This window comes from Mus musculus, chromosome 10 (assembly GCF_000001635.26).
Source record: "Mus musculus strain C57BL/6J chromosome 10, GRCm38.p6 C57BL/6J".
NCBI lineage: Eukaryota > Metazoa > Chordata > Mammalia > Rodentia > Muridae > Mus > Mus musculus.
This window is the reverse complement of record NC_000076.6, coordinates 79,959,547-79,986,396: the sequence shown is the minus strand read 5'-3', so window position 1 is coordinate 79,986,396 and position 26,850 is coordinate 79,959,547. Positions and strand designations below refer to the sequence as shown.

Here is a 26,850-nt window from a genome sequence, read left to right as displayed (position 1 = left end):
TGCAGTGCCTGGGATCTGGGTGGTAGTGCTTCTGCTGTGGGTGTGGTGACCATGCCCTTGAGATCACCACTCCGGAGGCAGAGAGAGGCAAGAGGATCACTGTGAATATAAGGCCAGGCTGCTCTACAGAGCAAGTTCCAGAACAGCCAAGGAAAGACCACAAACTCAAAAAGTAAATAAAGTAAAATCCCATCTCTCAGTCAAGCCTTGCTTGCTCTGGTCGTGAGCGATATGACTGACTGACGTGTTGGCCTGTGCTGGAGGGAACCCCATTGCTTCTCCACGAAGGTCAGGCTAGGTTTTTCTAAAGCTCGGGTCACCCAGGGACGTTTCCTATTTTCAAACAAGTGACAAGTGTATTCCATAATAGTTTCAAGACTGGTACATTTATTAGGTGCCTACTGTGTTGCAAGGTGCTCTGGGTAACAGCAGACGGTGACTCTGGGGTATCTGAAAGCTAGGAGGGAGGGGTTCCCTTCGCTCAGCCGGTAAAGCGCCCCGCCCTTTTCCTGGCCGCCCAGTCCGGATGCAGAAATTCTCATCTTGTTCCATCATACAGATGCTCCTAGTCCTTCCTTCAAGCTGGAGGTATATAGAAGGCGCACAACGTTAGGGCACGGTGCATACAGAGACAGCTCTGCTGCGTCCTAAAAACAGACAGCTTCCTTCGAGTGCGCAGTAACCGGTCAATAAATGCCCTTGTTCAGGCAAATTGTACGGGAATGTGGCAGCTATAGTAGAAAAGGAGACTTCAAAGGGTCAATTGCGTTATTTTGAGATGAAACAAAATATGGAACGCTTCACGAATTTGCGTGTCATCCTTGCGCAGGGGCCATGCTAATCTTCTCTGTATCGTTCCAATTTTAGTATATGTGCTGCCGAAGCGAGCACAAGCGACGGTTTTTTGCCTCAGGTATTTAAAGGCAGAGAAGCAAATTACTTTTCACATACAGTAATTATGATTTTTTTTTGTTTTTGTTTGGATAAAGTAACGTTTTCACATGTCAAAAAGAAAGGCTACCACTCATAACACCGCTCAGAATAATTATCTATCCGCGTGAAAGCTCACATTTAACTAATTAATATAGCTGTCTGGGAGAAGCTTGTGCCAGCGAAGCCTTCTGGGAAGTCATATGCAAATTAGACAGGCACTACGAGGCTCCGCCCCTCAGTGGTAGCCGGATCAGCGCGGAATCCGTGATACTGGTGCGATGGTGAAACTGTCTGCTAGTAAACTATCCATGGAATTTCGCCCTTCAGCGCTGCGGCCGCCAATGAAAACATTATGCTAATGAGCAGTTAGGAAGCCCTGCCTCCCAGGGCAGGGTGGGTAATGAGTCCTCAGCAGACCCCGCCCCTAAGTGAGGCTGTGGCCAGAGTGAAGCCCTATGTAAATAGGCCTTACTAAGTGCGTCTCCGCCCCCTCTAATTCTCCGCCAATAGGAAACCATATACAAATACGACGGGCAACGTCGCCCCGCCCGCAGGTGGATGCAAATGTTTTAGCTTGTTTCTGAGACCACGCCCCACAGATCGCCCACCGCTAACCTGGATCCCTCCACAAACCAAACGAATTACACCCGACACTGCCGCTCAATGCTTAAGATAGAGCTCTGGGCTAAAGACATGGCTAAGAGCACTGACGCCTCTTCCAGAGATCTTGAGTTGAAGTTCCAGCCTCCGTTATGGTGGCTCACAACTCCTTTCTGGTGTATCTGATGCCCTCTTCTGGTGAGACTGAAGACAGCGACAGTGTACTCACATATATAAAGATAAAGCTCAATGCAAATGAATCGTGACACACGACTCCACCCCAGGCCGTGCCACAGTATGTGGGAGTGAATATATGCAAACAAACGGGGCTGCTCTTTAATGCACTCCGTGTAGCCCCTGCAAATTGCAAGCTCACTGCAAACGAGACCGGACAAAGCTTGAAGGAGCACTAGGAAAATAAACTGAACTCCATGGTACTCTGCCCTTTAGCGCTGAGGCGACCCGCATGAAATGTGTAAAGTCAGGCTCCGCCCACTACTCGTGGTGCCCGCCTTTCGGCCCTGAAGCCCGGCCTCCTCGGGCGGCCGCGGCGATCCCAGCGTGCCCCGCGCACGGGCGGCGCTCTGGCCCGGCGCTCTCGCCGGCGTCGCGGGCCGGACGGACGCGAGCAAAGGGGCAGGCGGCGGCGGCGGCCGGGGGCGGCGGGGGGGATCCGGCGGCCGGGACGCGGCGGGGGTCAGCCGGCGGCCGCCGGGGTGACGCGGGGCGGTGATGTCGGAGCACGCGGCAGCCCCAGGGCCCGGGCCCAACGGCGGCGGGGGTGGTGGCGCGGCGCCCGTGCGCGGCCCTCGCGGCCCCAATCTCAACCCCAACCCGCTCATCAACGTGCGCGACCGGCTCTTCCACGCTCTCTTCTTCAAGATGGCCGTCACCTACTCACGCCTCTTCCCACCTGCTTTCCGCCGCCTCTTTGAATTCTTCGTTCTGCTCAAGGTGACCTCTGACCCCTGACCTCTGACCCCTGACCCCAGCTGTCATCCGCTCGCCCACCCCCGGCAACTTTACCACTTGGCTCCTGACGCCTGGATACCCTGATACCACTCTTACAGATGCTATCTCTGGTCCTCACTTCCTCAGCTCTCAGGCCCCGCCTCCTGCCCTTTGGCCTCAGTCTGCCACTTGGGAGCCTAGGCCCCAAATTTTTCCACTCAAGACCAGAGCCCAGTGTCCTCTTGGAGTAGGATTTTGGACTCGAGGTCCACCTTCCCACCTGTCACTCCCATCCTGTCCTGCACCTCCACTGAGAACAATATGGTCATTTCCATTCCATTCCTGACTTTCCACTGTAGACCACCTCCTGTGCTGGAGGCCCTGTCCCGCCTGTCATTTCTATTCTACCCTGATTCTCTCAGTCCAGTCTCTACTAGTCAGTCCCATTCCAGCACACCCTGAACCAACCCCCTGGGGACAGCCCCCTACCCCCCAGTGTCACTGCTCAAATTTTCTGTTACTTCACTGTTTTCAGACTCTTGCCAGGTTTTCTGTGGCTTTGGGTGAGGTCATCTCACTAGGGTCAGCCACAGAGTCACAGCCAGATTGGCCAGGGACCTCTACAGCCAGCACCTGCCCTGGCTGTGTCTTCTTCATGTGCTCCCGGGAGATCCCGGTTCTCGGTCACAAAGGCTACTCGAGGGATGGCACCAGGCTCTCTCTGAGGAGCTGCCTGGGCCTTCTGGTGTTGGGGTCATGGCTTGGTGGCTGGCATGCTGATATTGGAGGGCATTGGTGAGTTTGGGACTCACTCCTGGTGCTTCTCAGAACTGAGCGTTCGGGGGTTTCATAGGTAGATCTAGCTTGAGCTCAAGACAGCTGTGGGCATCCCCTCAGGCCCCAGTTCATTGGCTGCAGATGAGCCCATGCTCCATCTTCCTTCCTGCCCTCCACACCCTCAGGGCTCCGGGTGGGTGCCCAATGTCTAGTCAGAGACAGGGTCGGCTGGATGACAGTAGACCTTATCCTCTTTCTTAACTGGGATAAACAAGCCACACAGCAGCTGGTTTCTGGAGCTGCTGACGTTTCTGGGAGCCCATTTGCTGTGTTTCCTGCCCGTCCTGCCTGCCCAGCTTCCACCCAACCTTCCTAGAAGGGACGCCTCACAGCCAAGGCCTGCTAGGCTTGTACCACCCTGCGCCCTGTTCCCACCCCAGCCTAGGTGTCAGCTCCTACAGAGGCCCAGAGAAGAACTGTTGGGCTTGGTATCTCCTCTGCTGGCTTCAGAGCCTCAAGGACCGAAACTGGGCAGCCATGGGATAGGGGGGCACAGCATGGTGCCTTAGACCTTAGGATGTGGCAGGGGTCAGAGGGCAAGGAGGTATGTGGCACCAGCTCAAGTCCCTGCACCAAGTGGATTTGAGCCCTGAAAGGTGCTAAGTGGCACCCTTGGGTGGGTCATGATCTCGTGGAGATCCTGGCTGAGGCTGGTATTTGGTTTTGTCTTTATAGTGTAGAATAGAGTTTATTCATGGCTCAGGGAAGGGAGTTAAGAGTGTAATAGAGAGCCAGGCGGTGGTGGCGCACGCCTTTAATCCCAGCACTCGGGAGGCAGAGGCAGGCGGATTTCTGAGTTCGAGGACAGCCTGGTCTACAAAGTGAGTTCCAGGACAGCCAGGGCTACACAGAGAAACCCTGTCTCAAAAAAAAAAAAAAAAAAAAAAAAAAAAAGAGTGTAGTAGAGATAGAGAGTAGAGAAGTCGAGGCCGGCCACAGCCGTGAGCATGGGGAGAGAGGGGGAAAGGAAGAGCCCAAGAGGACAAGAGAGAAGCAAGCATATGAGTGAGGCTGGTATTCTGACCCCAGTGCAGGCTTCCCATTGGTCAGATGAACTGACAGCCCAGACACAAGACTGGGGTGACAATGCAATACTCCATCCCACCCCCGCTTACAGGGTAGGAGGTTTCCCAAGAACCCTAGGTCTTGGCATTGAGGTGTCTGTAGGAGGTGATGGTGTGCAGCCCCACCAGGCCGGTATAACCAAGTTCAGTGCCTGTGTATGTGGCATCAAGTGGGCACATGAGGGAGGAGTGCCCAAGGGCCTGAGTGGGGTGACTGGCACGAGTCAGTGACCAGTGAGGACTCGTGGGCTGGCCACAGTGGCCATGGTGGGAAGAGAGGACCCAGGCTATAACCCCTGTCCAGTGGCTATCTTATGTTGACTCTAGATGCCCAGTAGGTGGAACAGGACCTGGGATACAGTTCCTGGCTCTTGGATTGGACTGGGAGGAGTGACTGCTGCGGTCTCAGCCTGGGCTGCTTGGCCTTCAGTTCACCTGATACAGAAATGATTTCTTGCCCAGGGTGAACCTCACAGTTGACAGGGTGGGTGCAGCTTCAGGTGTGGCTCGCTGGAGACTGTAGCCTTGGTCTCAGTCCCTGGGCCTTCCACACATGCTCTGTATTCCCTCAGGTCACTGCTAGATGGGCTGAGTGCTTTGTGGGTCCAGCTCTGTCACTAGATTGCAGAGGAGAGGCCTGGCTACAGGCACATCAGGATATGGAGCAGGGCCTTTTTGCCTGCTTCTGTCCCTTACACTGCTGCCTAACAGCAGGTGGGGAGGGCCCTACTGTGCTTGCTGTGGCTGAGTCCCTTAGGACTGTGGTCTGGGAATCCAGTCTCGTCCCTGAAGGGTGCAGGGATGTGAGTGCACACAGTGGGTGTGCCGGGATGTAAGGACCTCATGAGTCCCATCACCCTACTCTATGTTGGGCACCTTATTGGGCCAGGGTCCTATGCTGGCCAGCAGAGACATGGTGGGAAGCTAGGGTGTCAGTTGGGGCCACAGAGGAGGGTGACCCTAGACAGCTACATGGAGTACTGGGTCTCTTTCAGCCCAGTGCTCATGGTGCGCATGTGCTGTCTGCAAGTGTTGCACGACATCCCTGCTTCCACTCAGCATGGGTTAGGGCAGCGAGCGGTTCTCACCCTTCCTGATACTGCAACCCATTAATACAGTTCTTCATGTCATGGTGACCCCCAACCATAGTTTCTATTCCTACTTCATAACTAATTTTGCTATTATTAATTGTAATGTAAACATCTGTGTTTTCCAGTGGTCTTAGGCAACCCCTGAAGGGGTTGCGACCCACAGGTACCACTGAATTAGGCGACCCCCCTACACACAGACACATAGCCACCCACACACTGAGCAGGAAAAGAGAAGGGTGTTCCCAGAGGCTGGGACCCCTTGAGTAACTCTGCTCCAGCATAGGGGCGTTTGAGATTAATAAGTAATATTAATAGTTGATGCATGCCTTCAATTCCAGAGTCAGAGGGAGGGGGAATCTCTGAGTTCAAAGCCAGCCTGGTCTACAGAACAAGTTCAAGGCCAGACTTGTCTACACAGACACTGTCTTGAAAACAAACAAACATACTTATTTTGTTATGTGTGTATTCATATATGTGTGGGGCATGTATCCCACATGTGTGTAGAAGTCAGAACAGTTTGCAGCTGTCAGATTGCTCCTGCACCTTACATGTATGGCCTGAGGATTGACCTCAGCTTCTCAGGCTTCCTGGCAAGCTCCTTTATCAAATGAGCCATCTGATGGCCCACATTCCCTCCCCCACCCCTTTTAAATGTACTTGAATATGTGTGGCTGGGTCAGCATCAGCAGGGCATCCTAAAACCTCCAGGGTGCTGAGCAGAGTTCACGCCAGGAGCCACCCAGTGGTGAGCCACTCATGTTCTTAACATGCCCTGGCTCTCCTGGATGCGCCTTTTCTAGATGAAGCCACATTTCCCAGGCAGGGTAGCCTGGTCCTGCTGAGGTGCCTGGGCCCTACCAGGGCCGATCAGCTGTGTCCTTGTGGCTTCTGCCAGCCCCAGGAGCAGGGCAGAGGGTGCTTCCCTAGGGACAGTGGCTATTCTTAGCCAGTGAGATCAAGGGTCCCCTAAAGGCAGCTTTGCGTTGGAGCACCTGCTGGGCCTGAAGGTCATGAGACAGCTGGAGGGTGGTGGTACAGGGAACCCTTGCAGTGGGGACCCTCAGCCAGCTAGTTCCCAAGGAGGCACAGGCAGCCATTGCTTCTCCTGCCTGGGAGGGGTGTGTCCCCCGCCCTGCTGACTGCTCACCCCACCCCCCTCACCCCTAGGCCCTGTTTGTGCTTTTCGTCCTCGCCTACATACACATCGTCTTCTCCCGGTCCCCCATCAACTGCTTAGAGCATGTTCGAGATCGATGGCCGCGGGAGGGTGTCCTGCGGGTGGAGGTGCGCCACAACTCGAGCCGGGCACCGGTGATCCTGCAGTTCTGTGATGGGGGCCTCGGTGGCCTGGAGCTGGAACCCGGGGGCCTGGAGCTGGAGGAGGAGGAGCTCACAGTGGAGATGTTCACCAACAGCTCCATCAAGGTGAGCGCGTTCTGGGCATGTGGGCTTGAGGTCATCCACCCAGTGGAACATCATCAGGCTGCCTCCTGCAGGCTCCACTGACACCGTGCTCCCCTGTGCCTGCAGTTTGAGCTGGACATTGAGCCCAAGGTGTTCAAGCCACAGAGCGGTGCAGATGCCCTGAACGACAGCCAGGACTTCCCTTTTCCTGAGACGCCAGCAAAAGGTGTGCAGCCCAGGCAGGGAGGGTTCTGAGGCCATGCTGAGCATGGGACCAGCCCAGCTGACCACTCTGTCCCTGTCTGCAGTGTGGCCACAGGATGAGTACATTGTGGAGTACTCACTGGAATATGGCTTCCTGCGGCTATCCCAAGCCACACGCCAGCGTCTGAGCATTCCTGTCATGGTGGTCACCCTAGGTAAGGCAGGCTGGGCGCTCTGGCAGGCTGGGGCTGGGCCAAGGATGGCTCAGCTGCCGAGGGCTTCCTGGCCTCTCTGACCAATACTGACCCCCATTCACTCGCAGACCCCACGCGGGACCAGTGCTTTGGGGACCGCTTCAGCCGCCTATTGCTGGATGAGTTCCTGGGCTATGATGACATCCTCATGTCCAGTGTAAAGGGTCTGGCAGAGAACGAGGAGAACAAAGGTGGGCCTGGGGAGAAGGGGGGTGAGGAGGGGGGTGGGAAGGGCCCCCGGCTGCTCACAGTCCCCCTCCCCTAGGCTTCTTGAGGAATGTGGTCTCTGGGGAGCACTACCGCTTTGTCAGCATGTGGATGGCGCGCACATCCTACCTGGCGGCCTTTGTCATCATGGTCATCTTTGTGAGTGGCTGGTGCTCCGGAGGCGGGGCCGTATGGGCTGAGGTCACCCTGGCCTCCCACCCCTGACCCTGCTCCACCCTCCCACAGACCCTCAGCGTGTCCATGCTGTTGCGATACTCGCACCACCAGATCTTCGTCTTCATCGGTGAGTCCCAGCCGGCCGGGGGTGGGGTGGGCTCTCCCCAGGCCCTCATGGGCGGCCGCCCTGTGCCCGCAGTGGACCTGCTGCAGATGCTGGAGATGAACATGGCCATCGCCTTCCCCGCAGCGCCCTTGCTGACCGTCATCCTGGCTCTCGTCGGTGAGGACCCCCGCTGCGCCCCTGCCCCCGCCCCGCCCCACCCACGCCAACCCCGCCGCGTGTCCCCGCAGGGATGGAAGCCATCATGTCTGAGTTCTTCAATGATACCACCACGGCCTTCTACATCATCCTCACTGTGTGGCTGGCCGACCAGTATGATGCCATCTGCTGCCACACCAACACCAGCAAGCGGCACTGGCTGAGGTGGGGACGGGATGAGGTGGGGAGCATGGGTTAGGTGAAGGTGGAGTCAGATGAGGGGCAAGCTGGGCCCCCGGGTGGGATAGGGAGGGGCCTGTCTGGCAGGGTAGCTTCTCCCGCCCCCACAGGTTCTTCTACCTCTACCACTTCGCCTTCTATGCCTACCACTACCGCTTTAACGGGCAGTACAGCAGCCTGGCCCTGGTCACCTCCTGGCTCTTCATCCAGGTGAGGCCCGTGCCCCTTTAGAGGACAGCCCCTACCGTGCTGTCCCCCGGTGTCTGGTCAGCCTTTCTGCTGGTGGGCGGGTGCTCATCCTGACACCTGACCTCCACAGCATTCCATGATCTACTTCTTCCACCACTATGAGTTGCCCGCCATCCTGCAGCAGATCCGAATCCAGGAGATGCTGCTTCAGACGCCACCGCTGGGCCCCGGGACCCCCACGGCGCTGCCTGACGACCTCAACAACAACTCTGGCTCCCCTGCCACTCCGGATCCCAGCCCTCCCCTCGCGCTGGGCCCCAGCTCCAGCCCCGCGCCCACTGGCGGGGCATCTGGGCCTGGCTCACTGGGCGCTGGGGCCTCAGTATCCGGCAGTGACCTAGGTTGGGTGGCCGAGACCGCCGCCATCATCTCTGACGCATCCTTCCTGTCGGGGCTGAGCGCCTCTCTCCTGGAGCGGCGGCCAACAGCCCCTAGTACCCCGGACAGCTCACGACCTGACCCTGGGGTCCCTCTGGAGGACGCACCCGCCCCTGCCGGGTCCTGAGACCGGTGTCGTGCCCGGCTCCCAGTGGAGCCGCGGCCCGAGCCCAAGAGAGCTGTGGTCTGCAGGGAGAGGGGCTGGTGGCGAAGGTTCTGGAAGCGGCCGGGACAGGGCGGCGATGGGCACGAGGCCATCGGCCGCCTGGTGCTCCCCAGTGCCTTCCACACGGCGCCCGCACGGGGCCGAGCGCCCGGGCCCGGACTAGCAGGTGGTGGCTCACGATGCGGGGCACACGTTCCACGCTATTTAATTGCAGTGTACAGAGTCGTGTTTGTATATAGAATAAACTGTCGTGGACAGTGTGGCCGTGTAGTTCCTCAGCTCTCGGCGGGCGCCGCATGCAGCAGGCGCAGTGGCCTGAGCCGGGTGCCATCCCCAAGCTGGGCCCGCAGTTCCCCTCGCCGCAGCAGCGCACTACGCAGCCGCTCCCGTGCAGCCTCAATGCGCAGCTCCAGCTCCCGCAGTTCTGCTTGCACCCCGGGCCCATTGGAGCAGAGCCACGGATGGTCCCCGCCAGCCTCCCCAGGTTCCAGCAGGAAACGCACGCGCCGTTCCCGTTCCACCACGGCCCGGCGCACCCGCCTCCAGCGCCCCGCACCGTCGGCTGCAGGTTGCTCCTCCTTGGGGCCGCTAGGACGGAGAGGAGGAGGCAGTACTGCCTGTCTGCTCGCTAAGCCTGGGACCCCGCTCTGCCCCGCCCCGCCCCGCCCCGTGGTTACCTGCACTCCTGCTCTGCCCTCTCCTGTTGCCCCTCTGGTGGCCCTGTGTTGAGGGCTCGGTGGATCTTCTAGGGGCACAGACAGGTGTTTGGGTAGGCTCCTGAGGTGCCCTCCACCCCGCCCTACCTTGTCTTGCCTCCTCACCTGGCTCGTGTGAAGCCAATACTGCAGCTTATTGCCCCTGCGGATGCGCGGCAGCACCAGGCGGTAGAAGACGTGCTCACCCAGCGAGGTGAGAAGTGCACTGCCCAGCCCGAGGCACAGCAGGACAAACAACCCTGACAAGTGGTAGACCCCCATCTGCAGCGTCTGTGAATGGCAAGAAAATTCCCACACAGCGTCGGGATGAGGACACCCCATCCCATTCCGCCCCGGGCAGGGCAGCTAGGGAGATCTCTTAAAGGAAGGGACGCTGGAGCTGGGGTTGTTTAGAGCGAGCAGGAATGCATGCAAGCATAGCCTGGGCTCCCCACCCTGTGTCTCTGGCGCCTGCCCACCTCCGTCACGGCGAACACCCGCTTCCCGCAAGGCACCATCTTGTACCACTTGTCATGGAGCAGATCAATGAAGCCTGAGGACTTGTACCTACTGATGAACTCTGACAGGTTGGAGGTGAGCGGCGAATTTTGGGGCAGCCCTATGCCGTAGCCTGCGGAGATTGAGAGGGCTCCACTAAAGCTGCGGGCACCTACAGCTGCGATCCCCAGAGCCCCACCACGCACTCACCCTCGATCGCAAAGGGTTTGCCCACGGTGAGCAGCTTGCAGTCCGCATCTATGGACACCTCATAATCCAGTAGTGATTTATCCATGATGAAGGCGTTGAGCTTGGGCGGGTCGCTCCTGTGGGGCAGGACAAGGCAAGGTCAATAGGGTCTGAGAAGCAGGTGGCCCTCCGAAGCTGCACGGTACCCACAGACTCACGTGAGCATGGCCACTCCGTGTGGAGTGGTAGGTGCGCTGTGGCGACGCATGTGTGCGTGCATCTCGGGGAAGCTCGCCTTGATGTAGGCCTCCGCGCTGCTCTCCCACACGGTGCCAAAGCGGAAGCCTTGGGAAGGGTGGTGCAGCTGCAGGGGAGGCATGCTCAGCCTGCAGCACACATCCCCACCAGGGCCTACGTGTGACCACCTGCAGGGACCTTGCACTGAGCTCAGATTCAGTAACCCGCAAATATTCTACTTGAGAACCCCAGAGATACCAGTTTCTTCTGCTCTCATCCCCCTGGCCCCCTCCTGCCCCCAGCCATCAACCACTTATGGTATCTAGAGCATTAGGCAGCACCCAGTTGCAAGGGACACAAAGGACACAAGGTGGGGAGGGGACGGTCAACAGAACATGAGCAGCTAGATCCCTAGGAGGGAAGTTGCTGTGTAAATACCATGAACTCCAGAAAACATAAAAGGGGGAAATAAATCCGGATGTGCTTCAGCCTGCCACCCCTGCAGTGGGAGCTGGTGGTTTCCAGGCTGAAGACCGATTGCTTAGGCCAGTCGTGGTGAATTCCAGCACTCAGGAGGCAGAGGCAGTCGGGTCTTTGTGAGTCTGAGGCCAACCTGGTCTACAAACTGAGCTAAGACATCTGATGCTTAAGAATGGGGGTGTGGCCGGGCGCGGTAGCATGGTGGCACATGCCTTTAATCCTAGCACTCCGGAGGCAGAGGCAGGCGGATTTCTGAGTTCGAGGCCAGCTTGGTCTACAAAGTGAGTTCTAGGACAGCCAGGGTTATACAGAGAAATCCTGTCTTGAAAAACCAAAAAAAGAAAAGAAAAGAATGGGGGTGTGGTCATGATTGGAGCTGGAGGTGTGGCAAAAATAGAGAAGTTCTTGGGATGGGGCAGGGGCAGGGCTATGGTTTCACGTCAGCGCTTAAGTTAATGAGTCTCTTGATGAGAAGGGAATGGGTGGGAGATGGTACTGTCCCCACTGAGCCGAGTGCCCATCCCGTCCTGACCATAGCTCTAAGCCCTTAGGTTTCCCAGACCTCACCTTGGGATCATGGATTCCAGACAGCTCCTCAAATGTCTTGTCCCCGACCATGACAGCTGCCAGGTTGGCTGTGTAACTGGATAGCACCAGCAGGCAGAAGATTGCCCAGAGATTCATGAGGAAGCGTCCGGTAGGACACTTGGGTGTCTTACTGGAGACAGTGCGTCCGAAGAGAATGGCGTAGCAGAGGTTGAGAGCGGAGGAGTAGGAGAAGACGGTACCACGGTTGCGGCCGCGTGGCGTGAGCCCGTAGGGACTCCGCCATTCGTACAGAGTAAGGAAGAGCGCTGTGAGGTGCAGGGCAGCAAACACACCCACCCACATGGACCAGTGCAGGGGCCACATGAAAGCCCCAATGGGTGAGGCTGTATCTCGCGTGCGCACCATGATGCCCAGGCTGGTGGAGAAGAAAGGGCTGGTGAAATCCACCACCTGGGAGCGAGCCGAGTTGATACTGAAGCTGGTCACGGCCATGTGTGCCCGACCGGCCAGCAGGTCACCCACCAGGCCTGTCCAGCGTCCATCACGCAGGGCCCCGTACTTGCCATCCCCCACAATATAGAGCTCAAAGTCAAAGGCCAGGTCCTCGGCCAGCCGCTCCAGCAGGTCAATGCAGTAGCCATAACAGCATCTTCTCAGGGTGCGAGGCACGGAGCCATTCTCCAATGCAGTGAAGAGCGCATCCAGCCTGGCCGAGTCATTGGTGCCTGGGTCTAGACACAGCTGCCCAGCCGGGCACTGCCCATCTTCATCAGATTCCCTGGTGAACACAAATGGGTGTTCCACCAGAGTTACCACTCGCAGCTTTGGCCGGGCCTGGGTGCCAGATGGAGATGGAACTCGGAGAGCAGCCGCCCCTGGCTGGAAGTCCAGCTGTCCATCCTGCCAGCTGCCTACTGTTGCCCAGGCTGGGGCACCCAGCGGGTCCCTGCGTAAGCTCCATACCTTGAAATGCCGAGACACATGCACCTGAGAGGAGCCTGCCACCCACACAGCCCCTGTGCGGCCCTGAAATGAGGTGTTGCTCAGAAACCTGTGGAATATAGAATATAAGAATTGTCTCAATTGTGAGAGAACTGCCCCTCCATTGATAAGTACCTGCCTGGAACCCATGGGAGATCTAGTCTTGAGGATGGAGGGACAGCCATCCGACCTTCTAAGTTCTGTTCCTACTGGGACACCCACTCCCGATCACTCCATCACTGTCATGGCCTGACACACGGGATGGTGTCAGGCTCTGGGTCTGGACGCCTTCCCCTAGGCTTGTCCCTACTCACCTAGCCAAGGTGCGTGCTGTTGACTCAGAGCCGCCCGTTTTCAGGTCCTCACAATTTACTGCCGCTGGAAGCAGGGCCCGCTCTGGGTGCATGAGGGCCATGCTGCTGAGTGCCCGAGCCACAAGCTCCACCATGTCGTGGACGGCAGCTTCCAGGGAAGGCTGCCCGGTTTCCCCCAGCACCAACACCCCAGGGGGCAGACCGGTTTTGGGCAGTGCCTCGGCGGGCAGTGGTGTGCCCAGCAGCCACTGGGGACCCGGTGGTGCTGCCTCTAGGACCTCATGTGCATGGGCAGTGCTGCAGCCCAGGAGGACGGCTGCAGACACGGGGGTTCCCCCTCCTTCCAGCGTCCCCAGCAGGGCCAGTGTAGCCCGAAGGCTGTCATTCCCGCTGTCCAACTGGCTCAGGTCCAGCACAAACTTTGGAGCCTGGCTAGCACGGCTGGTCCAGAGTGTCACCAGGCCACTGGGGTCCCGGACACGACAGAGCACTAGAGCAATGTCCTCCCAGGCGTGTGCCCGTACCAGGGACACCAGCACATCCAGGATGGTCTCCAGGGGACTAGCCCAGTCCAGCTGCAGGTGGAACGGGGTCTGGGAAGAGGTGGTCCTGGTCAGGGCTGTCCACCTCTGTATCTACAGCTCCACCCACCCGACCCTGATAAGGAATCTACGTTGTTCTTGAGAACTGGGCATTATCTTGCCTCACCTTTAGCTCACTGTTGTTCAGTGGCTCCCCAGTACCCTCTTTTTTTTTTTTTTTTTTAAGTATTATGTTGCTCAGGTTGGTCTTGAACTTGCTATGTAACTAAGTAACTATGTAACCTTGACCTGCTGGTCCTTTTGCCTCTACCTTCAGAATGTCAGGATGACAAGTGTGTTCAACTACTTCCAGTTTATGCCATGCTGGGATTGGGATGCAGGCCTTCCACATGCTAGACATGCACTTTACCAAAAGAACGGTGAGCCCAGCCCTCCCTTATTTTACTTTATTTGAATATAGCAGTCTTCTCTATGCCAACCACCTCCTATGCATCCTTCAAAATCCAGCTCTGTTGGCTCTTCTCTATGGAGTCCTTGCTACCATTTTTCAGGGAGAGCCTTGCACATCTCCGGAGCTTACTCCTCTTCAGTTCTGACCTAGTCCCGCCTACCTCCCCAGGAGTCCCCTTGATAGACAAGTTCTGGGGCTGGGGTTGTATTGCATATTTGGAATACAAGACAGTCCAAGACAACTAAAAACCACAGGGTGCTGCCTGGCAGCACAGGTACCGAGGATGCCACAGCTCTGTGTAGTGAGGCCAGGCCAATCCCGGAGGAGACAAGACTGGCTCAAAAGCTGGCAGCACACACAGGTGCCGTTCACAGGTCAGGAAGCAGGGGTCATTGTCAGCTTGGGTCTGGAGTCTCCCACCAGACCCAGGAAGCCTTAGGGATACCAAGATATAGGTCATTAATGCTCCTCTGGGGCTAGGGTCTCCCTGGATGCAACCTCATGACAGGTTATGGAGGAAGACCTGAGGTCTCCTGTGTCCCAGGCATCTAGGAGTCATGCTCCAGGGCGCTGTCTCTGGGTGGAACCTTTTGCTGGCCTGCCTTGGTAACAACCCAGTTGGGTGTAATGTCACACACCTTTAATCCCAGTGCTAGGAAGACAGAGGCAGGTGGATCCCTGAGTTTAGGCAAGTCTGGTCTACACAGTGAGAGACTGTCTTAAAACATCAGAGAGAGACAGAGAGAGACAGAGACAGATGAGACAGAGAGATGAGACAGACAGACAGAGACAGAGACAGAGACAGAGACATATCAAGTACAGGGATGACTTGTGCTGCCCTGAAACTCAAGGCCACCTGAAACTCAAGGCCATCACAGAGCTCTGGGTAAGGAGTTGTCTGGCCTTTAAGGAGGGAAAGGTGGGGTTTCTGGGAGGATTTCCCACACTGTCCAAGCCCAGGAAGAGGAGAGCGGAATACTGTTCTAGCCAAAGCATGTTAAGGCATCTTGGGAGGGAAGGGCTGGGACAGGGGTCCTCTCCATCTCCTGATTGGAGAAGTGTGGGGTTCCTTAGCTTCCCGTCCCCCGCCCCCAGGGTTTCCCGCGCTCTCAGCGTACCGGAGCTCCGAGGGGCGCGCGCACCTCCCTCCGTAGGACGCTCAGCACCGGGGTCTCTGTGGCAGCTGCCAGGAACTGCAATAGCCGTAGCTCAGGCCGCGCCTCGGGAAAGGTTATAGAGGCCACCACGCCGGGCGGTGCCAGAACCTGGCACAGACCTCGGGCCAGCGACGCGGGGTCCCGGGTTGGGGACGCGACGGCCACTAGCTCCAGACTCAGGTTGTGCGGCAGCCGCGGGGAAGGGGTGGCCAGGGCGGCTAGGACGCGGGCGCGGGCGGCGGGCGCCCGGGGTAGGAGCGCAGCCAGGCGCACGGAGGCCCCGGCGCGCGTGGGAACCCCGCAGGGCTGAGGGTGACCGCGCACCACCCAGGACCCTCGCGCCAGCGCCAGGGCCAGGCTGAGCCACAGCGTCTGCACACACTCCATCCCGATGGAAGTTACCACTGTGCTGTGCGAGGGTAAGGAGACATCCCAGCCAGCCCCGCTCTCGTTCCTCCTGCCGGTCCGGGTGTCCACAGGAGGAGGAGCTGGGCCGCTGCCTAGGTTTGCTGTGCCACGCAGGGCAGAGTTGGGTGATGCCTTCCACTGCTCAGACTGAAGCTCCCAGAGCAGTCTGTGGCCAGTACAACACTGTGTGCAGCCTGGGGGTAAGTGAGGCAGGCACATCTGGTAGAAATCTGTAGGATAGATCTCCTGTTCTCCAGCCCGGTCAACATTATTGAATCACAAACTTAAAAAGAAGGAAGAAAAAGCACATGTATTTATATCTTGTGTTTGTTGGGGGAAAAGTACACTCCCCACACTCGGACAGTTTTTGGAGATTTCTTCTCTCCTGTGGGTCTTGCTGATCAGATCCGGCCATCAGACTTGGCAGCAAACATCTTTACCCACTGAATCGTGTTTGGTTTTCGTTCTCTCTTTTTTTTCTCGAGACAGGGTTTCTCTGTGCAGCCCTGGCTGTCCTGGAACTCACTCTATAGACCAGACTGGCCTCGAACTCAGAAATCCACCTGCCTCTGCCTCACAAGTGCTGGGATCAAAGAAGTGTGCCACCACTGTCCGGCTTCTCTTTTAAAATATTTACCACTGCCAACACCAACAAAAGTAGCAGCAGCATTCTTCTTTTTGTTTGTTTATTTATTTTTAATTAGGTATTTTCCTCGTTTACATTTTCAATGCTATCCCAAAGGTCCCCCATACCCACCCCCCCAATCCCCTACCCACCCACAACAGCATTCTTCTGAGACAGGGTTTTATTATATAGCCCTGACTAGTCTGAACTCCTTATTTAGACCAGGCTGACCCTTAACTCTTTAGAGAGAGCCATCGGTCTCTGCATCTGGAGGGCTGGGGTTGTGCGTGCACGTGGGTGCGCGCCTCCATGCCTGTGAAACCACTGCTCTCGAGATCACAGAATTCCCTAGTGCTGGATATGAGCCACTCAGTGTTGGTGCTAGGAACCAAATCGAGTTCTTTACAAAAGCAGTCTGAACCAACCATGGAGAAATCTTTCTGCTTTCCAGAACTCTTCTTCACCCTTCAAAACCCAGGATCAAATGTCCTGCTGAAAACCACGGCCACCCAGACCGTGCATCACATCCCTCTCATGTGCTCGACTTCCTATGGACTCATTTAGTGACCACTGCCCCTGTCAGTTCAGGGAGCACAAGGGCAGACGCTGCCCTCCTGGGTCTCAGGACTTGCATTACAATAGGCACTCTATAATTGTTCTGGAACCTTCTACAGCTCCCAGTTGTCCAGGTCCCCCAACTCAACTGACTCAGAACCCGGTTCACTTGTTATCCCAAACGTGGCCTGTAGGATCAGGGAACAGAGGCTGCCCCAGCCAGGAGGCTCCTGCTGGGAATTCTGAGGTCTGTCCTCACAGACGCTCTGGAAGATGTGGCATTCCCCCAAAATCCTGCACTGCAGCTGCCTGCAGGGAACACTCAGCCCTGATGAATGAATCTACACTTGGTCAGCTCCCCCTCCCCCCCCAAAACCTCACTCTCCCTGCAAAGCAAAAAACCAAACCAAAAAAACATCCATCAAGCAAATAAAAAAGCCAGCAAGATGACTGCACTTTGAGCTGGTTTTTAATGAGATGGCTTGGCTCAAGATGGCAGGCTGTCTAGGCACCTGGCCAGGGATCCAAAGGACATCAGGCTTGGGGTCCTTTAGGGTTCCAGTCTGGGGCTAGTCTGTCCTAGTTGCCATTGTCACCAACCACTTCAGAGATCCTCAGGGTGCTCTTCCTGAAGCTGAGATGTTGCCAGCCTTAGCTCCCCTTCCTCTGACATCTCCTTTTTGTCTATACTGTCACCTGGCACTCTTTCAGTAGGTCACCACACAGTCCTGGGTGCCGGCTCTATTCCACTCACTGAACATGAGACAGCTGGACTGCAGGCCTGTCAGGATTCACTATCACTCCTAACAGAAGGGCCAAGTGGGACCTTCCACTCCAGCTGAATGACAGGAAATTCATGCAAGGCCTTTTTGGGGAGTGGGAAAGCACATCTCACAAATGTGAATTATCCCCCCGAATACTGTTCCAGACATTTCCTGCCATGGAACCCTTCAGTGGCCTTTGTCCTCAAGGTTCCTCCGTACTTGATGGCTGGACCACACAGCGTCCACTTCCCTCCCATGGGGAATGGGGCTGTACTGGTCTACACTGCCCCACTCCTGTTGCCCGAGGAAGTTTATGGGGGCTTGGTGCAGGCTGCCCCACTGCTCAGGAGACTGGGGACTTAGATCTTGCTTGGCATTCACCCAGCCTAGTATTTACAAAGGCTGAATTCTCCAGTCAGTGCGGGGAAGCTGAGGCAGACAAATGAGGGAATACAGCAAGGCTTAGTAAGGAGGCTGGGACAGATGAAGCAGATCTGCAGGGGGACCCTGCCTTCCAAGCCAGCCTGGGCTAGTGAGGTTCTGGCTTGGATGGGGGAAGTACAGGCAGATGGTCTCTCAGTCCAGCCACAGCAGGTGGGGACCCAATATTTGGGTGGCAAGTTATGGCTCCACCCAACATCTGCCACTGTCCCTAGCCAGAATCTGAGACATAATTAGGAGTATAATGAACACCCAGTCTCAAGAGACCTCCAGAGGCCTTTGGTTGGGTCCTGGGGACCCATGGCTGGTAGAGTGCATACCTTCTTGTCTCTCTCCAGACCTTCCCTGAGGGAGCAACAGCTACAAGGAGCCAGGGGACTAGGGGAGGGGCCAGGGTGGAAAGGAAGGAAAGTACAGGGAAGAGGACCCAGAGGTCCATGTCATAGGAGGCTGTGGTCCCCCAGGGTATGGTCACATCTTGCCACCTGAGGGCACAGCTCTTCTGAGCTGCAGTGGCAACAGCTCTGATAAATCACAGATCTTCTGGATTGTTAAGCAGGGCTGTCAGTTGCAGGCAGCTTTCTGGAAGGTTCTGTTGGTATTTGGGTATTTGAGGTAGCCCCAGGACACGATGTGAACACTGAGCTTTGGACAGCTGTGAAGGACTGATTGCTGCCTGATTGGCCCTCATGAATGGGGACTCTGCAGTCGGCCCCCCACTCACCGCACCCCATCCCCCAGGCCCGAGGCCTTCCAACCAAGCCCCAGCCCAGATAGGGACAGAACAACCAAGGCGCACAATTTAAGAATTGTCCATCCTTTAGTCCATCCTTTGTTAAAACACTAGATCACAGCCCCGTGGCAAGTGTTTGTGTGGCAGTGGCCCAGCACGTCTCACTTGGAGGGCCGTGTGATGATGCGCGTGGAGAAGTCGAACAGGTCCCTGTTGATCTTGCGCAGGCTACGCACCTCATCCTCCAGATCAAACACACGTGCTGGCAGCATCTGGCTGCCTAGCATGTTCTGTGGAGAGAGGGGCTGTGGGTAGGGCTGTTCCTGTCCGCCCACCCTGGACCTGCCCAAAACCAGGACTCGCCCTGCTTACCTTCTCCAGGTAGCTGGACAACACTGCCTGCAGCTGCTCCAGACGCTCCAGGTAGCTAGGCTCTTTGCCCTGTAAAGTAGCATGATCACCCCCGCTGTTCCCTGCCCTCAGAGGACCCAGCCTCCACCACAGGACCAGAGTCCAGGGCTGAGGGCCACGTGGGAACCTGTAAGATCCAGGCCAAGAAGACTGCAGAGCATAAGGCAGGTTGGGCCAATGCCCAGATCCAGCAATAGGACTGCAGGGGTGGGGCATGACTGCTGAGCTTCTTGGACCCTAGGCCCTCACCCTGTCTGTCACCTTCTGTGAAAGGGCCTGCCACTGTAGAGTGGCACAGACCTAGGTCAAAGCCCCAGGGGCAGCACTGAGGACACTGGGTAGAAGCCCCTTCCTGGTGAGGTGTCTCCTGACCTCAGGCTGCTCTGACTCTCTCTCTGGCCACTCACTGAGAGCAATGTGACAAGTCAGCTGAGCCCGTTAGGCTGACACAGTATGCCTTCAGACAGGCGTATGTTGTGGGGACGGATGGCAAGAGCAGCAGTGGATGCCAGTGACCTGGGTAGCAAGGGTTCAGAAGCTGTTGATGCCAGACAGGCACACCAGCAGCAGCAGAAGGAACTCTGGAGTATAGAATGTTCTAGAAGAGTGGCTGTGGGTCCTACCTGCAGGTGGAGCCCTAGCTGCAGGCGCAGGCCCCCACCCTGGGCTTCATCTCCATGCTCAGCCCCCAGCAGGTGCTTGTTGAAGTGGGGCAGGGGCAGGCTGGGCCTGAATTCAGGGTTCAGCATGCTGGGTGGGGCCAGAATGATGGCTGCATTGGTCACTGGGCCTGAAGGACACAATAACACAACATCAGGGGCCTGGCTGGCAGGACAGGGCCCTGCCTTGTCCCTGTGTGGCCACGCTGCCTCGGGCACACCTTTGAGGGTGACTGTGCGCAAGCACTGCTTGCTCTTCACGTCCCACAGCCTCACTGATTCATCGTGGGAGCCAGAGAGCAGAACACTGCCGTCTGTTGACACTGACAGGCATGTCACTTGGTTCCTGGGAGAGGAGGATGGGGGTTAGGTGCTTCACGGTGTGGGCACTGTGCTAACCCCACCTCCTGAGGTGACTACCTGTGTCCTTTGAAGACCTTCCCTGTGTTCTGCTCAGGCTGGAAGCTGTGCTCCCTCAGTCCGGGCTGGGGGTAGAGACAGGTCGTTAAGTGCCTGGGATGTAGGGCAAAGGACTGTGGGCTCCCTCAGTCCCAGAGGGCCACTCACCCAGCTGCACAGGTCCACCTGGAAGATGGAGCCATCGCTGCCTCCACAGAATATGTGGTGCTCGGCCAGGTCCATGGTCACAGATGTGATGCCCATGTCAAACAAGACAGACAGCAGCAGGTCCCCCGAGGAGATGGCCCAGAGCTGCAGGAATGGGAAGCCTGGAGCTGTGGACATCCAGGCACACAGCCAAGTCGGGGGGCCAGGAGGCATGGGGGCCATCGCACCATCATGCCCATGCTACCAGCCTCTGAACCCCCACAGAATCACAGGCACCCCAGCCAGGGAATATGTCTCCAATCCTGCCCTCAATCCCTGTGCTCCTAGGCAGAGAGAGGCAAGGGGGTCTGTGAATCCCTAGCCAATCTGGTGTACAAACCAAGTTCCAGGCAAGCTGTGGCCACACAATGAGACAGTCTCAAAAAACAAGCAAAAAACTGTTTAAAACTAGAAGATAAAAGAGGGCTGAGGTGAGGCTCAGGTAGAGCACTGGTCTAGCAGATGCAGGGCCTGGGTTCCATCTCTAACACTGTGCCAATAACAAACAAACAACCCTACACACTCAAGGGCATCTGGCCACTGAGGCGTGGACGAGTGGGAATTTCCAGCAGACAGGCTGGACAGTCCATCTCTGGGTGTCCTTGGTCGGGCATAGGGATTATGGGCTGTCTGGAGCCCAAACAGCCAAGGCAAGGGAGATGCCAGTCTCCCTCCCTCCTAGCTGAGATCCAGTGGCTGCCAGGAATTCATGGGTCGAGGCTGGGGATGCTACCTTCACAGTCTGGTCCAATGAAGCGGTGGCCACCCGGGCCATGGGGCCTCCGAAGCCGCAGTGCAGGTCTGTGATTGGGAGCGTGTGCTGGGACCAGACATGTCTTGGGGCAAGGATCCTGGATGGGTCTGCCTGTAGCACACTGGGCACACAACAGCAGTGAGGCCACGTGGAAAGCCCCTGGCCTGCCTCCCCAAGCCCCCAAGAATGGGATACCTCAGTAGTCACCAGCCTATTGCCTGCCCTGAGACCTCCATAGCCTTTCTGGGTAGATCTCTGGCACATGCCCTACCTGCAGAGGCTCCAGGCCAGCGCCAAGCAGTCCTTGCCCGCTGAGACAAAATGACTGCCATCCCCTGTAAACTTCAGGCAGGACACGTCCTGGTAGTGCCGGCTGAGGATGACCAGGAGGTTCCCGGTGCAGACCTGTGAGAGGCCGGGCACTGAAGGTCAGGGGCAACACAGAATATGCCAACCCATAAGAACCCCGTCCACCTGCTCCAGGGCCATTGGCATATGGAACCAGGAAGGCTGCAGGCCCTCATCACTGTGCACTTGGCCAGCTCTGGCTGTGTCCTCAGTGTCTGACAATAATGGGATTCTACCCTGTCCCCAGAAGAGGCCCCTGCTGGCTCAAAATGTGTGAGCCTCCAGCTCAGCACACAGAGGGGCAATGGGGGCGGTGTCCTTCCACTACTTGGGAGGCTAAGGCCATGTGGGTTAAAATGGTGTCCCATGTCCAGTTTGCCACAGGGTCAGGGCCACTTGTAGAGGCAGGATACAGAAAGTTTGACTGTGTGCACCCCATGCCATCAAGGGGCGGGGCACTGGGCTGTGAGAAGCTGCAGGACCCCATTCTGGGGGTTCGGAACTTCTGGAATTGGCTCAGGGTCCCTCAGCCTGCACAGGGGCCGAGGACTGCAGGTTCTCACTCTTGGGCAGCACAGACGCCGCTCGATGCTGCGGAAGAGTTAGTTAAGGCTGGCGTCTAGACATCTCAACGGGCAACAGGGGGAGGCCTAGGGGCTGCAGAAGGGACAGTGTGTGAGCCCAGGCCTGCACTGGGGAAAGGTTGGGTTCCAGGCCCAGGGGGGCTGAGTTTCTGTCGGGTGTCTGGGCTGACTAAGGGTGGAGAAAGACAACATGGCTACCTACACGCTCACATCTCCAAGAGAGTGTGGGCCACAATTGTCAGCAGAACCTTAGGCCCCAGAGGCCCCTGGGTGTCACAAAGATGCTGAGACTTACAGGTCCTCACCCCAGAGAAAGGGACAATTCCCATATCAGCTTTAGCCCAAGAACCTATGAGCTGGGCAGTACCCCTGGGGGCCATCAGAAATCTTTAAAGACACCATGGTGGGGCAAAAGCCAGCCAGCCCTTCATCAAGAGGAGGCACCAAGCTAGGCTTGGAGAGGCAAACAAGAGTCACCTGGGAAGAAGGAACCTCAACTGAGAAACTGCTTCCACCAGGCTGCCCTGTGGGCCAGTATCTTAATTAAATGTTTGACCTGGGCCCTCCACCTATGGATGGTACCAGCCTGGGAAGGTTGTCCTGGGTCGCATAAGAAAGTAAGCTGGGAGCCAGGCGGTGGTGGCGCACGCCTTTAATCCTAGCACTTGTGAGGCAGAGGCAGGCGAATTTCTGAGTTCGAGGCCAGCCTGGTCTACAGAGTGAGTTCCAGTCTCAAAACAACAACAACAAAAAAAAGTAAGCTGGGGCTGGAGAGATAGTTCAGTGGTTAGAGCACTGGCTGTGCTTCCAGAGAACCTGGGTTTGATTCCCAGCACCCACAAGGAGGGTCACATCCACCAGAGAAGCCTACACCTCTGGCTTCCAAAGGGCACCAGACACACACGCAAGCAAATACTCATATACAAAAAAAAAAAAAAAAGTCTGCTTTAAAAGGCTGAGAGAGGCGGGGCAGCAGTAGCACACATCTTTAGCCGCAGACTCCGGAGGTGGAGGCAGAGGCAGAGGTGGAGGCAGAGGCAGAAGCAGAGGTGGAGGCAGAGGTGGAGGCAGAGGCAGAGGCAGAGGCAGAGGCAGAGGCAGAGGCAGAAGCAGAGGTGGAGGCAGAGGCAGGTGGATCCCTTAGTTCAAGGCCAGCCTGGTCTACTGATCAAGTTCCGGGACAGCCAGGGTTAAACAGAGAAACCCTGTCTCAAAAAGACCAAAAACCAAAGGGTTTAAAGAGTGCTTTAAAAGGTTGAGACGGCAAGTGTTGAGTCCCTGCCCAACAGGCTCGGTGCTGGGCTCCACCCCAGCACTGGGGAGGTGGTACCAGGTGGGTCTGGAAGTCAAGGGTTACATAATGAGGTCAACACCAGCCTGGCCACATAAGACTGACAACGAAAATCAAAGGACATGTAGTTGCCACTTAAATGTGAAGATCCACCTTCCGATCTCCAGTCTACAGTGATTGTCTACGGCATTCTGAGAATTCTTGGAAACTTGAAACAGTGGGATCCTGTCCCATACAAGATGGAGGGCAAGGACCAACCACTGAAGGTGTTTCCTGTTGCCTACATGCAAACACTCCCGTACAAAGCATGTACATATGCACAGAATAAAGGGGATGTCTCAGACACGGGGCCCTCAGTACACAGCAGCACAAGCCACGCTGTGGGGCTGTAAGACCTTGGCTTTGGTTTTCCTCTCTGCCCAAGCCAGCTTCAGCATCATGGGCTGAGAATGCCATGGAGGTCCTGGCATGGTTTGGAGGAAGATGAAGCCAGGAGGAGCAGAAACATGGCTGAGCTCAGCTCTGTGCTGCCGGCACCTTCCCTCCACATAAGGCCAGGTCAGGACAGCCTGGACCCTTCAGTTCTCCAGGGTTATTAACTAGTCCTGACCCAGAGGCAGGCAGCTGGGGCCAGCAGAAGGACCTCTGGCTCTGTGGGAAGCAGGGTGCTGGTACCTTTGTGCCTGACTGTGAGACAAGGGGGGCTGGCTATCACTGGGCTTATGGTAAGTTTTACTTTATTTTTTTTCTTAAGTTTACTTACTCATTTTATATATTTGAGTACACTGTGGCTGTCTCCAGATACTAGAAGACAGCATTGGATTACAGATGGTTGTGAGCCACCATGTGGTTGCTGGGAATTGAACTTGGGACCTCTTGAAGAGCAGTCGGTGCTCTTAACTGCTGAATCATTTCTCAGGACCCCGGATAGTTTTATTTTAAATTTCTTTTTTTTCTTTTCTTTTCTTTTTTCTTTTTTTGGTTTTTTCAAGACAGGGTTTCTCTGTATAGCTTGGAACTCACTTTGCAGACCAGGCACGCCCGGCAAAAAAAATTTTTTTTTTTTGGTTTTAGAGACAGGGTTTCTTTGTGTAGACCCGGCTGTCCTGGAACTCCCTTTGTAGACCAGGCTGGCCTTGAACTAAGAAATTCACCTGCCTCTGCCTCTCAAGGACTGGGATTAAAGGCGTGTGCCACCACTGCCAGGCTTTAAATTTCTTTGTAGGTCTAGGGGTACTCTCAGAGGCCAGATTTGAAGGTGCTTAGTTCCCTGGAGCTACAGACAGTTGTGAGCTGCCATGTGAGTGCTGTGAACTAAACCTGGATCCCCTGAAAGAGCAGCCAATGTTCTTAACTGCTGAGCCAGCTCTCTCATTCAGTAGACAGTTTTTCTTTCTTTTTTCAGGTTTATTTCCTTTATGAGTATTTTGCCTGCGTGCCTGTATGTGCATGCAGTGGGCAGTCTGGTGCCTACTGAGATCAAAAGAGGTGTCAAGTTCTCTAGAACTGAAGTTATGGATGGCTGTGAGCCATTCTGTGGGTGCTGGGAATTGAACCCAGGTCCTCTGCAAGAGCAACAAGTGTAGTCAATCACGGGAGCATTTCTCTTTGCTGCTGACTATGGATGTTAACTGACTTTCTGCTTCCTGCGCTGACTTCCCTCATATAAACCACAAGTGTAAATAAATGCTTTCCTCCTCCTCTGCACTGCTTCTGGTTCCTGCCTCCTCCTCCTCTGTACTAATTCTGGTCACTGCCCTTTTCTAAGTTTCTTTCCTGGTTGCTCACGACAGCACTAGAGCCACCAGCAGGTTGAACACTGTCCTGTATCTCAGTCACAAATGAGGACCCTATAGACATGGCCACATTTTTGTTTTCAGAAGTCATGGGTAAGATCTCCAAGACCACCTGCCTACCTCAGGTAAAACTGGACACCAACCAGTTTTACTCTCTAGCATTCCCAAGTGACACATACGTGTGACAAGCTGTTCTCACCTCCCACAGGTAGATGCTCTCTGCAATTCCTGCCAGGACATACAAGCCATTAGGTGCTGTGGTCAGACAGGTGACAGGCCCAGGACACATGATTTTCTGTTGGAGCTGATCCTAGGGACACAGGATACAAGACAAACTATGTGAGTATCAGAACGGAGGCAATGGAAGGTTAAAGTTTTTAGTACAGAGAGCAAGAGTAAGGGGGTTGGGGAGACAGACTGCTCAAGTGAGGGGTTGTCGGTGCGGCTCAGGGTTAGAACCACTGCCTAGAACCTCCCAGTGAAGGGCAGGGTCAGGGCTCAGCAGTAGGGATCCCAGCGGACAAGAAGGAAGCTCTGTGTTCCAGAAACATCAGAACCAGTAACCCCAGGCCTCAGTCAGTCCTGACTATGAAGATCTGCGACTCTTTACGAGGGTAACAAAAGGACGGGCCGTCGGTCTCTGTCTTCCTGCGGCTCCTCAAGATCTCTGATCTGCCATGCTGTCCAAAAGCATGACCTCTAACGGACCCCATTTTCCCTTCTGCATCAAAATTGGCGTCCCTAACACTACAAGCGTGCAAAAGCGGATTCGCCATCGATCTTCATCTGAGCACGCGTGCGTTGGCGCCATCTCCCTAGGAGAAAACCCCTCGGCCTCCGAGTACGCCCTGTCACGCAGCCACCCCAGGGTCGCCGGGACCCCAACCCTGGCGGCGCCCCAGGACTCTCGGCTGCCCCGCGGACGCTGAGGCCCCACACCTTACGCTGCAGCTCCCAGGCGCAGATGTAGTTCTTGCCCTGCTGCGCCGCCAGCAGGTACTCGCCATTGAGTAGCGCCAGGCCTCGCGGCCCCGCTTGGCCGCCTCGGTAGGTGAGCAGGTTGGCGCCCGAATGAAGCTCCCACACCACGCAGCTCCAGAGCTGTGCCGCGGCGTCAGTACACACCACCACTTCCATGGGCGCCGCCATCTTGCTCTGCCAGTCCCGCCCCTGAATCCCATCATCCTTAGAGAGACTGTTAAGATGGCTCCTGGCCGACTAGAACGGCCATAGCGCCTCCTAGAGGCCAAACTGGAAAGTCTACGCATGCGCGGTAGCTTCACCAAGCCGAGGAGGCTGTTGATTGCCTGGTGCTTTACGGGTTCCAGGAGCCCTAACGTGCGCATGCGTAAAAAGTTCGCGGCTCTGGGGCGGAGCTAGCAGCAGGTGAGAGGGCGTAGCCAGACGACCTGCACATGCGTACAAGCCAGTGCGCGAAAGGCGTAATGCTAGACCCAGCCAAGCAGGTTAAAGAACACCAGGAGCTTCTTCGGGGGCGGGGCGGGGCGGGGCGGGGCGGGGCGGGGCAAAACAAAACAAAACAAAACAAAACAAAACAAAACAAAACAAAACAAAACAAAACAAAACAAAACAAAACAAAACAAAACAAAACAAAACAAAACAAAACAAAACAAAACAAAACAAAACAAAACTGGATTCCTGCACATGCGTAGAAGACTGGGGAGTCCCTGGCCGGTCAGCACTGTATTACCTCTGTGTAGTGGAAGGTATTTTTGCTACCTGTTTGCTGGGTTTGTCTTTTTTT

The 26,850-nt window shown here is 56.2% G+C and overlaps 3 protein-coding genes and 1 non-coding gene across 10 annotated transcripts; 1 reads left to right on the top strand and 3 right to left on the bottom strand.

The window, feature by feature from the left end:
* Nucleotides 1–784: 784 nt before the first annotated feature.
* On the bottom strand, nucleotides 785–891 carry Gm26243. Its single transcript, XR_003949142.1, has one exon. It is a non-coding gene; the product is annotated as a U6 spliceosomal RNA (small nuclear RNA).
* Nucleotides 892–2,071: 1,180 nt separating this feature from the next.
* On the top strand, nucleotides 2,072–9,277 carry Tmem259 (transmembrane protein 259). Of its 3 annotated transcripts, none has more exons than XM_006513491.1 (11): nucleotides 2,072–2,487; nucleotides 6,644–6,901; nucleotides 7,007–7,106; nucleotides 7,189–7,299; nucleotides 7,407–7,529; nucleotides 7,604–7,704; nucleotides 7,792–7,849; nucleotides 7,973–8,005; nucleotides 8,077–8,209; nucleotides 8,335–8,434; nucleotides 8,544–9,277. In XM_006513491.1, exons 1-11 carry the CDS (start codon nucleotides 2,266–2,268, stop codon nucleotides 8,976–8,978), a joined length of 1,674 nt encoding a protein of 557 aa, XP_006513554.1. In that variant the 5' UTR covers nucleotides 2,072–2,265; the 3' UTR covers nucleotides 8,979–9,277. The 3 variants fall into 3 exon arrangements, with proteins under 3 accessions (XP_006513554.1, NP_001003949.2, NP_001346561.1); NM_001003949.4 differs by having other exon boundaries at nucleotides 2,137–2,487; nucleotides 7,922–8,005; NM_001359632.1 differs by having other exon boundaries at nucleotides 2,137–2,487; nucleotides 7,792–8,005.
* Grin3b (glutamate receptor, ionotropic, NMDA3B) lies at nucleotides 9,207–16,000 on the bottom strand. 4 transcript variants are annotated; one of them, NM_130455.2, is made up of 9 exons: nucleotides 15,072–15,673; nucleotides 12,961–13,553; nucleotides 11,684–12,716; nucleotides 10,618–10,763; nucleotides 10,421–10,536; nucleotides 10,192–10,343; nucleotides 9,839–10,003; nucleotides 9,695–9,762; nucleotides 9,207–9,605 (listed from the first exon to the last, which is right to left on the bottom strand). In NM_130455.2, exons 1-9 carry the CDS (start codon nucleotides 15,495–15,497, stop codon nucleotides 9,293–9,295), a joined length of 3,012 nt encoding a protein of 1,003 aa, NP_569722.1. In that variant the 5' UTR covers nucleotides 15,498–15,673; the 3' UTR covers nucleotides 9,207–9,292. The 4 variants fall into 4 exon arrangements, with proteins under 4 accessions (NP_569722.1, XP_006513350.1, XP_030100784.1 ...); XM_030244924.1 differs by having other exon boundaries at nucleotides 9,538–9,762; nucleotides 10,280–10,343; nucleotides 15,072–16,000; XM_006513287.4 differs by having other exon boundaries at nucleotides 9,207–10,003; nucleotides 15,072–16,000.
* A 1,149-nt stretch (nucleotides 16,001–17,149) lies between these two features.
* On the bottom strand, nucleotides 17,150–26,245 carry Wdr18 (WD repeat domain 18). 2 transcript variants are annotated; one of them, XM_030245020.1, is made up of 10 exons: nucleotides 26,025–26,245; nucleotides 25,285–25,395; nucleotides 21,338–21,471; nucleotides 21,046–21,187; nucleotides 20,274–20,440; nucleotides 20,127–20,191; nucleotides 19,928–20,052; nucleotides 19,671–19,837; nucleotides 19,009–19,077; nucleotides 17,150–18,926 (listed from the first exon to the last, which is right to left on the bottom strand). In XM_030245020.1, exons 5-10 carry the CDS (start codon nucleotides 20,367–20,369, stop codon nucleotides 18,798–18,800), a joined length of 651 nt encoding a protein of 216 aa, XP_030100880.1. In that variant the 5' UTR covers nucleotides 20,370–20,440; nucleotides 21,046–21,187; nucleotides 21,338–21,471; nucleotides 25,285–25,395; nucleotides 26,025–26,245; the 3' UTR covers nucleotides 17,150–18,797. The 2 variants fall into 2 exon arrangements, with proteins under 2 accessions (XP_030100880.1, NP_780659.2); NM_175450.4 differs by having other exon boundaries at nucleotides 17,151–18,926; nucleotides 20,274–20,417.
* Between the last annotated feature and the right edge of the window lie 605 nt (nucleotides 26,246–26,850).

Coding starts and splice junctions, on each gene's coding strand:
- Grin3b (XM_006513287.4), bottom strand. CDS start 15,737: ATGTGCCTGCCTCACTTACCCCCAGGCTGCACACAGTGTTGTACTGGC. Junction 13,554..15,071: donor GCGCGCCCCTCGGAGCTCCG/GTACGCTGAGAG, acceptor ACCTCTTCCCAG/ACCCCGTTCCACCTGCAGCT. Junction 12,717..12,960: donor ACAGCACGCACCTTGGCTAG/GTGAGTAGGGAC, acceptor TATATTCCACAG/GTTTCTGAGCAACACCTCAT.
- Wdr18 (NM_175450.4), bottom strand. CDS start 26,234: ATGGCGGCGCCCATGGAAGTGGTGGTGTGTACTGACGCCGCGGCACAG. Junction 21,472..25,284: donor AGAGCATCTACCTGTGGGAG/GTGAGAACAGCT, acceptor GGCCTCTCACAG/GTCTGCACCGGGAACCTCCT. Junction 20,418..21,045: donor CATTGGACCAGACTGTGAAG/GTAGCATCCCCA, acceptor CCATTCCTGCAG/CTCTGGGCCATCTCCTCGGG.
- Tmem259 (NM_001359632.1), top strand. CDS start 2,266: ATGTCGGAGCACGCGGCAGCCCCAGGGCCCGGGCCCAACGGCGGCGGG. Junction 2,488..6,643: donor AATTCTTCGTTCTGCTCAAG/GTGACCTCTGAC, acceptor CCTCACCCCTAG/GCCCTGTTTGTGCTTTTCGT. Junction 7,705..7,791: donor TTGTCATCATGGTCATCTTT/GTGAGTGGCTGG, acceptor ACCCTCCCACAG/ACCCTCAGCGTGTCCATGCT.